Here is an 8,829-nt window from a genome sequence, read left to right on the forward strand (position 1 = left end):
ATATGTATGTACATACAAACGAGCACCAATTAATTTTATTTAAAGAAATGGCGTGTCGTCTATTTCCGCTGTAGCAAACGTAGTACATAGGGCGACATCTAGATGTCATCTACCTCGCCCTATTCACTACAGATGTCGCCCTATGCACTATGTTTTTTTATAGGAGCTTTTCAAAGCAAAGGTTTTATGGTGTGGGACACACAACATTGAAAGTTTCTGGATCCACAACATTGAAAGTTTCTGGACACACAACATTGCAAGTTGATAAAAGCGTTGTAAAAAGCAGGCGAATTGGCTCATAAATACTTTAGATATATAGCTTTAATTTTTTTCGTCGCGGTAGACTTTCCGATGGAAACACCCATATGTAGAGCTACATAAAAGGACTTAATATTCCCGCCAACCCACTCCGCATTTCACACATTAAGCCAGTTTGAGAAAATCTTTCACTTCACTCCTTTGTTTACCACGTAGGCCTACATTTATTTTTATTTTCCTTGAGGACACAATTTTTGGAAGGTTAAAAGATTCTAGAAAATAAAGATCAGCACTGCACTTGATACGTATATATATTTATGTAGGTGCATACTTAATATAACATCAGAACTATCAGAAACTGAAAAAAGTACTAAAAATTAATGCTTACTAAACGCAAATCACACTCAAGTCTTTTCCTCTTAACGCTCAATCGAAGGGCATTTAGTTGAATATTTTCGTTGAACTCTATTTCAATGCCACGAAAATTGGTGGCAGCGCTTTCTACAGAAATAGAGACATCTCAAGTCATTAGTAAAATTTCGAATAATAGAATAGAAACCTTAGTTGCAAGCAGTGGCCTCTTAAGTTCAGTGCTGTTTTCATATATGCGCACCTGGTCAACGTAATTGACAGCTTTTGGCACAGTCATAAACAACAAATTTTGACATTTATTTTCATTGACAGCTTCGCAAAAACCCATGGCCATTAAATAGAGCGGCAATTAAACTAAAGTTTGCCAGTATTAATTTCCATGGCTATGTATCGGTAATTCGTTTGGCATTTATTGGATAATGGTTCAAAGAAAAATTTATTTAGAAACACTGTTGGTTTTTCTAATGTGTATAGGCGCACGCGAGGCCCGAGAATCACCAAGTACACCGCCCAGTTCGAATCCCGTTTACAAGATCGAGGCCAACGACGAACATGATGGTATGTTCTACGTCTATGTTATATTACGTAAATAAGCTAAGCATAAGAAACTGCTAGATTTAAAAAATAATAATAATGCTGTTATATTTACTACGTACATACATACATATGTATGTATTTATAAACTTGTATGTATCTTCTCTAACTTTTTAGTTCATTTCTGAGAAAAGTCAAGTGGCCGTTGGGCGCTTATGGTCTGATTATGGCAACTTAACGTAACTTATGGCTCTCTCTTAACAACTCTGTTAAATGGTTTATTTCGATTCTCTAAGTTCTACGTTCCGTTAAATTAAGTTAAGTTGCCATAATCAGGCTTTTAGATTAGTATCGTAAAATAAACGCAGCATGGCCTGGGTTTCTTTCAGAGCTTCTCTTAATCCTTTCATGCCCGATGTTGTCTTTTAGGCCACATTGATATTTTGGTTTATACATATTTTCGTTTGAAATATTTTTTGTAACGGTTTGTGTTTGTCGTGCATGTAAATAGCTGAATTTTTTGTCATAATGATGGAACCAGTTAGTTTTCTACGGGATTTCGTTTTTACTGCTTATGCGCAGCAAAATATTGCTAAAAGTGGTTCTGAAATATTTCTAAAGGTTTAGGTTATAAAATGAACAAAATATAATTAAATAAAGACATCACACCTTAAAATTGTTGTTGTAGTATGGCATCAAAAAAGTTTTAGCTCGATGGAATTTACTTCGAACATGAAAAGTTTAAGATAAATTCAGCATATCGAGGGCTTGTATTCAATAATTCCCTCTATCTGCAATTTTCACAAAAATGAGATTCTGATATAAAAATCCACCTAAGACTTAACGCTTGACATAAGAACGTACTATTAAATTGCAAAGTCAGAATTAACATCAGTGATGACAGGTAAGTAACAGGTGGGTTCTAACATTACAAAATAGTTTTTGTGAAAATTGCGAATAGAGGGTATTGAATATAATATCACTAGACACGAGTAAAGGCGCGCCATTGTTTTACGGCGAAGAAAGGCGCGTCATCATAGATATATACGTAGCCAAGGACTGCCACTTCATCATTAAATATTTCCCAAGAACTCTTTGGTGATGGTACGTACATATTATTACATCCGCAATCATAGTTGACCGCGAAAATAACACGTCTTTCTTCGCCATCAAATAGGTTAACGGCGTTCGTCGCAATTGACTAGATTTTGTGGCCTTTCTTCTTCGCTGAAGTTTATTTTATTCGTCTTTTTTCGCGGTCAACTTTTGACCGTAATGTATTTATATTGATTTATATTTATTTTCGTTTTTCTAAAAAAATGGAAGAATTCAAAAAAAAACTCTTAACGGCCTAATCAGGCGACTTGCTTAAGCTCAAAACAAACCAGCTGCTTTCTGAAAACCAAAATAAATTCATATCTGCCCAGATAGTTATATTGGCTCTCCCACCGAAAGTAATCACTACAAACTTTATTCCAATAAAAAATATCGCTCATACGCGTATTTGCATAGATCAAATTATTTTTGTAATTTGCGGTTTAGGTTTTTATTGTAAAATTTATTACTTTTGCTATGATTGTTTTGACTGTGACAAAAATTTTACTTGCAGAAACATCGTATACGTATTCGCAATTTCAAAAGTCGGGGCGCTTTACGGCGCCAGCTACCGTTATTCCACGTTTCAAAAACTACTCAGTGGACGATTTCCATTTCCTTGCGGTGTTGGGCAAAGGCAGTTTTGGCAAGGTAATTCTAATTCGCCCTTAAAATTTTAATTTTTTTTTTTTTTTAATTTAAACTAAAACTTCCTATATTTGAACGCATCGCTTGATTTCCAGGTGCTGCTGGCTGAGCTACGCGACACCACCTACTACTACGCAGTCAAGTGTCTGAAGAAAGATGTCGTTCTCGAGGATGACGATGTCGATTCAACCTTAATTGAACGCAAAGTGTTGGCATTGGGCACCAAACATCCGTATCTGTGTCACCTGTTTTGCACATTTCAAACAGAGGTAAATAGGAAACAATCAAAACAACTACATATCTGCCAAATGAAACATTTTATTTCGGGCGTTTAATTTATTAGAGAAAGCAGTTCGTTGCGACCAGAAATCGTTTCGAAAATTTCTAATTTATTCGTTGTCTTTGTTGTTTGTTGTTGGTGGTGTTGGTTGATGCAAGCACTGCAGTTTGCCTACCAATTACAAACGATTTAAAATGTTCCTGTCTCAATTTAAATTACAACAACAAACGCTGCTGTTGATTATTTTCGATTTATTTTGATTCGCATTGGCACCAAGTACTGGCCTATTATTAGATTCTTAATTTTTTTGGCGCATTTTAATGAATATTGAAATATTTACATATGTATGTAGCTGTATACACATACATATCTACTATGGGTATGTTTGCTATTGAAGTACCTAATAAAAAACTATTTCGAGCAGACTGTCTGTTTCCATGTCCATTTGTCATAAATTAAAGTCGCCTAAACTTAGTAATTCTAGTTGCATATATGTAGTTGAACATACATACATACACATATGTGCGGTCGTATACTTGTTGTTGCATTGCACAAGTACCCATTAACCCTGGCGTAGTTGTAATTTCGTGTTTTACATGGGCGGCCCGGCCCGTTGAAATGGCCACTAAATATGCGATATACACCTGCCGGCATCCTCCCAGCCACATGCCACAAAGAGCAACCCCAAATAACTCAATTAAATATTTGAGGAAAGGTGAAATGATAAATTTAGCTCACCGTTTGACCATCGATCGGTGAATAAGTTCGAACGCGCGCGTTGTCGCAGCCAGCTCGAGCGATGGCCAATTTTCAAATGTGGATCAGGGCATTTGATTAAAGTGAATGTCGGCATTAATTGCGTACATAGCCGGAGGAGAAACTACCCACTCGTCGCGCACCTCACACGCCGCACACACATCCGACGCAATGGTGGCGTAATGGTTTTGCGGTTTTACGTCTGTGATTCCTTTGAATAGAACCGCAAACAATTTGAAATCCATACGCGTTTTTTGCGATAAGAAATGCACAAGCACTTTCACTACATACGTACAAATTGTAACTATGTACATATATACGTGGAACATATTTAGGTAGGCTTCCCTATGCTGACATAGCTTCTTATTCGTATTTTGCACTGCAACCGACTAAGCGATTTTGGCTGAGTTCAACAAAGCACGCCAGTTGTGTCTTTTCTGTGCCAACAGACATCAATTGGCCTGGAACTTCCTAGGAAAGCCGAGTGCTTTTCCACTTCGTCTTGCCATCGCAGAGGTGGCCTCTATCTTCCTCTACGACCACTGGATTCCTACTTGAATGCTTTCAGGGCTGGAGCGTCTGTGTTCATTCGAACGACATGCCCAAAAGCCAGCTCTAATAGTCAAAAAAAATTGAAATGGCTGTCTGAAAACTGGATAGACATCTTTATCAAAGAGCTCCACACCCTAAGGGCCCAGGTATGTATTTCTTGGTGGCAATCTGTTCGAACTCCTCGGCGGGATGTACCAGCTATAGATACATATACTTGCATATGTATGTATGTATGTACATATATGTATGCTTTTTGTTTTTTCTTCAAAAAAAAAAAACAATGTCAGAATCATCGGCTTGCATTCTGCTACCTGCGTTACCGCATGACCAGTCTGGCTCACTTGGGCTCACTTGGTAGCGCCACTAAGTCCATATTTTTTGTTTATTAACAGATTGCGACAAAAGTTTCTGTCCTGCTTGGCAGTAATTGAGAATCGCATTGCTTCGTTAACTGATTTAAGCTTATAGATTTCAATTAGGGTTTGCTCCTGAACCTCAGCCCTGCCAGTTAACACCTCTTATATTAATGTAAATGTTTAACTTTTTTCCAGAGCCATTTGTTCTTCGTTATGGAATACCTCAACGGTGGGGATTTAATGTTCCACATACAGGAGAGTGGACGTTTCCCGGAAGAACGCGCTCGATTCTACGGTGCCGAAATAATATCCGGTCTGAAGTTCCTACACAAGAAAGGCATCATATACAGGTAAAACGTCAGTTCAACTTAGTATGTGCGTATGTTTTCAAACCTCTCCTCCGATTCTGCAGAGATCTTAAGCTGGATAATGTGCTGCTGGATTACGAAGGGCATGTCCGAATTGCCGATTTCGGTATGTGCAAATTGCAGATCTACCTCGACAAAACAGCGGACAGCTTTTGCGGAACACCAGACTACATGGCGCCTGAAATCATAAAGGTAAATTTACAAATTATACAAGCAATCTCTTTATTCACCTTCATCTTCCACGCCCAGGGCGAGAAATACAATCAAAATGTCGATTGGTGGTCATTTGGTGTTTTGCTCTATGAAATGTTGATTGGTCAATCGCCGTTCAGCGGCTGCGATGAAGATGAACTATTTTGGTCGATCTGCAATGAGATTCCATGGTTCCCCGTTTACATATCCGCAGAGGCCACCGGCATTTTGAGAGGGGTAAGTCCTCCATATCAAACCTTAATATATTTTCATAGGCTAAGGATCCATTGTTTTGATAGCTACTCGAAAAAGATTACACTAGGCGCATTGGATCTCAGTACAGCCCTGCTGGCGACATCAGCGAGCACATATTCTTCAGACCCATAGACTGGGATTTGTTGGAGAAGCGGCAGTTACCGCCGCCCTTCAAGCCACTTGTGGTGAGTTGTGTAATGATAAAAACGTATTGGATCATTTGATACCAATGGGTATTTAATTTTTTTCTTAGAAACATCCATTGGATACGCAATATTTCGACCGCGTTTTCACCAAAGAACGCGTGCGACTGACGCCCATCGAAAAGGAAATTCTGCAGTCCATGGACCAGAAACCATTCATGGGATTCACATATACAAACCCACACATCACCTTAGATTAAAATTACTTAATATACAACATACCTAAATGCATAATAACTGTCTGTATTCTGTAGAGATATGGGTATCAGTAAGTTTAAGGAGACCTAAGGCCTAAGAATTGATTTGGAAAATACTTTGCTAGGGACCTTTGGCAATAGATTGAGATAGCAATCCGAAGTTTGTTTCAAACCAGTATTTAAACCAGGATAGTTTAGTTTAGGTAAATGAGAGTTAAGTGCATATTTTTAAACATAAGAAATCAATTCATCCTTTTAAACACCATTATCCTTATTGTTAAAAAATATATGTTTGTATGTACATACATAGATTTGGGATTTACAAGATGTTTAACACGTTATAAAGCCGTACGATCGTAAAATTTTACAAGAGCTTAACATTTTGTTGTTGTCTTGCATAGAAAAGGAATACAACTATGAGTTCTGTGTAGTAATTTTATGAGACTACATACATATGTGAATCCACGGATAGTATTTTAAGACAATTAACACTTGCGAGTTCATTGAAGCCGGCAAGCTTTTGAATAAATACAATACAGTACATACATATAAAAGTACTATACATAAAAGTATACATATATTTATTTCCATAAAAAAAAAATGTTATAAAGAAATTTAACATTAAATCATCGCCCCGTGAAGATTTCTAAAGAGACTTACTTATTCATAAAAAAAACGTCGTACAAGCAGTGTGACCCTATTTAGTATTAAGCTAGTCAAACCCGGTAAACACATAGAAAACTATTGCTAAATATTAACTAATGTTACCTGTGTACAGACAAAATTATCGAGATATTTTAAGTTACTCGTAATGTGTTTTAGAAATACTACATATGTAAATAATTATAAAATGGTTTTATTAATAAAATTAAACAGAAAATGAGCTGAAAAGTGTTGCAGGTTCGTATAAAAACCAAATGCTTACTAACACCCGCAAGCGATGCCTCTTTGGCCGATTCCAATGAAGCACGTCAGACGTTTCTTTTCTGTAACAACTGAAGTCAATTGAAATTTCCAATTGAAGCCAAGTCCTTCTTCTTATGGTCTTTTCATCGCAGAGTGTGCCTTAACTAATTTTTCATAACCGATAATCTAACATATGAGCCATTCTTTTATAATTCGGACGGATTTCGTAAAAAATAAAATGATATCACCATATCTCCGATTCGCTTCAAATGTTTTTATGGGTTCTATACATGAAATAGCCTAACACGTACTCGGGGAAAATCTGTAAAAATTTGGATTTTTCGTGATTCTGACTGTCCGTGTACACGATAACTCGAGAAAAAATTGGGATATGTCCACGTAGTTTGGTAGGTAAGTTTCCCTTTATCCAAGGTAGGTTGGGATTGAAAAAGGGCAACATCGAACAATAACCACGCCCACCTTCCATATAACGGTATATTCCAAACATGCAAAAACTACGATATTTCCGTAAATACTGGATCCAAATTGTTGAAAGTTGGTACGCGAAATAGAATTTTGGCATAAAATAAGACTTATGAAATTTTTTGAAAATGGGCGTGACACCGCCCACTTACGATGAACTGCTGCATCTCTATAGTCCCTTCGCCAATTCCCACCAAACTCGGTACGAACATTGCTTAGAGCCTCTCTATGAAACCCTTTGAACATTTTTTTTTAAATCAGACAAGAACCACGCCCTCCTTTTATTTATTTCGCATCCCCGAATGTCTAAAATTCCACATTCGCAAAATCCGTAATGCGTATATCGCACGTTGGATAGTATAACGAATTATTTCAAAATTTCAGTTTTGTGGGAAAACGCAATCAAAGTTTTATCAATTCATACAGTTGGTATACAAAAAGACAGATGGAAAGACACATATACCTTTGCCATATTTGGGAAGTTCGGTTATCTGTTAGTCTGCACATCTTCTACTTTATAAGCTTATTAGTTGCAATTATGAAATCTCCAAAAACGTAATTTTTGAGTTACATATATATATTATTAAACGTGTGATATGTACATTATTTAGACCGTGCCGGAAAAAAAGTTCGCCGGCCACCTTCTAATCTAACTATGTTTCAAGACAATTTCGAAAAAATAGCCTTTTTACATTTTTTGTTATAATTGGATACAGTTTTTTTTTCCCCAAAGTTCATTGGTCTCAACTACCCAGTTCCCGTACTTATCCACCAGATGCCGGATTCTGCCAGATTTGGTTGATTACACATTTCACCTGTTACTGTTCCATGTTGTGTTCCTACTTTTAGGTCCACTGCGATTATCAGAATTACACTGGCGGTCTCGGTTTTTATAGCCATAATATAACTAAATTAAAGCTCACTAAAATCATTAAACCTTTCATAAGGAATTATTTTGTTATTTAAGTAGAACTATTAAAAAAAAAATTTTGTTGTCGGATGTAAGTGTCACTGTATAAATGGGGGCCCTAGGTTCGGCCAAAAAAAAAACTTTTTTTGTTTGCTTGTAAGATGGTACAGTCCATTAGATACATACATACATAACTATGTATGTATGTAAGCCGGCGTTAAAATAAATGTTCGTTCCCTAATGAAGGCGCGTGCATGCCCAAGTACTTACTTATGTACATATCTATGTATGTAGGTAATTTATCGGTCGATTATCGATAGCAACCGAACTTCAGTTGCGTTGCTAGTTGCCGAAACGATATTACAGATGGCAACTGACCATTCTCAACTGACAACTGCAGTTGCCACAAAGTGCGTATTCGGGCAACTACATTTTTGTGAATTCTATAAAGGGTGTTGGAGCCT

General features: G+C 37.0%; 1 protein-coding gene across 1 annotated transcript in view; it reads left to right on the forward strand.

The window, feature by feature from the left end:
• Nucleotides 1-6,069, forward strand: part of LOC118732446 (putative protein kinase C delta type homolog) — a 46,702-nt gene extending 40,633 nt beyond the window's left edge. Inside the window, exons 8-14 of the mRNA XM_036461584.1 lie at nt 2,774-2,910; nt 3,003-3,176; nt 5,047-5,201; nt 5,264-5,411; nt 5,469-5,648; nt 5,711-5,851; nt 5,920-6,069. Coding sequence (XP_036317477.1) covers nt 2,774-2,910; nt 3,003-3,176; nt 5,047-5,201; nt 5,264-5,411; nt 5,469-5,648; nt 5,711-5,851; nt 5,920-6,069 — 1,085 coding nt within the window. The remainder of the gene's footprint in view (nt 1-2,773; nt 2,911-3,002; nt 3,177-5,046; nt 5,202-5,263; nt 5,412-5,468; nt 5,649-5,710; nt 5,852-5,919) is intronic.
• The last annotated feature ends 2,760 nt before the right edge of the window (nt 6,070-8,829 follow it).

Source organism: Rhagoletis pomonella, unplaced genomic scaffold (genome assembly GCF_013731165.1).
Source record: "Rhagoletis pomonella isolate Grant_MI unplaced genomic scaffold, Rhpom_1.0 Rhpom_scaffold_00002, whole genome shotgun sequence".
Classification (NCBI taxonomy): Eukaryota; Metazoa; Arthropoda; class Insecta; order Diptera; family Tephritidae; genus Rhagoletis; species Rhagoletis pomonella.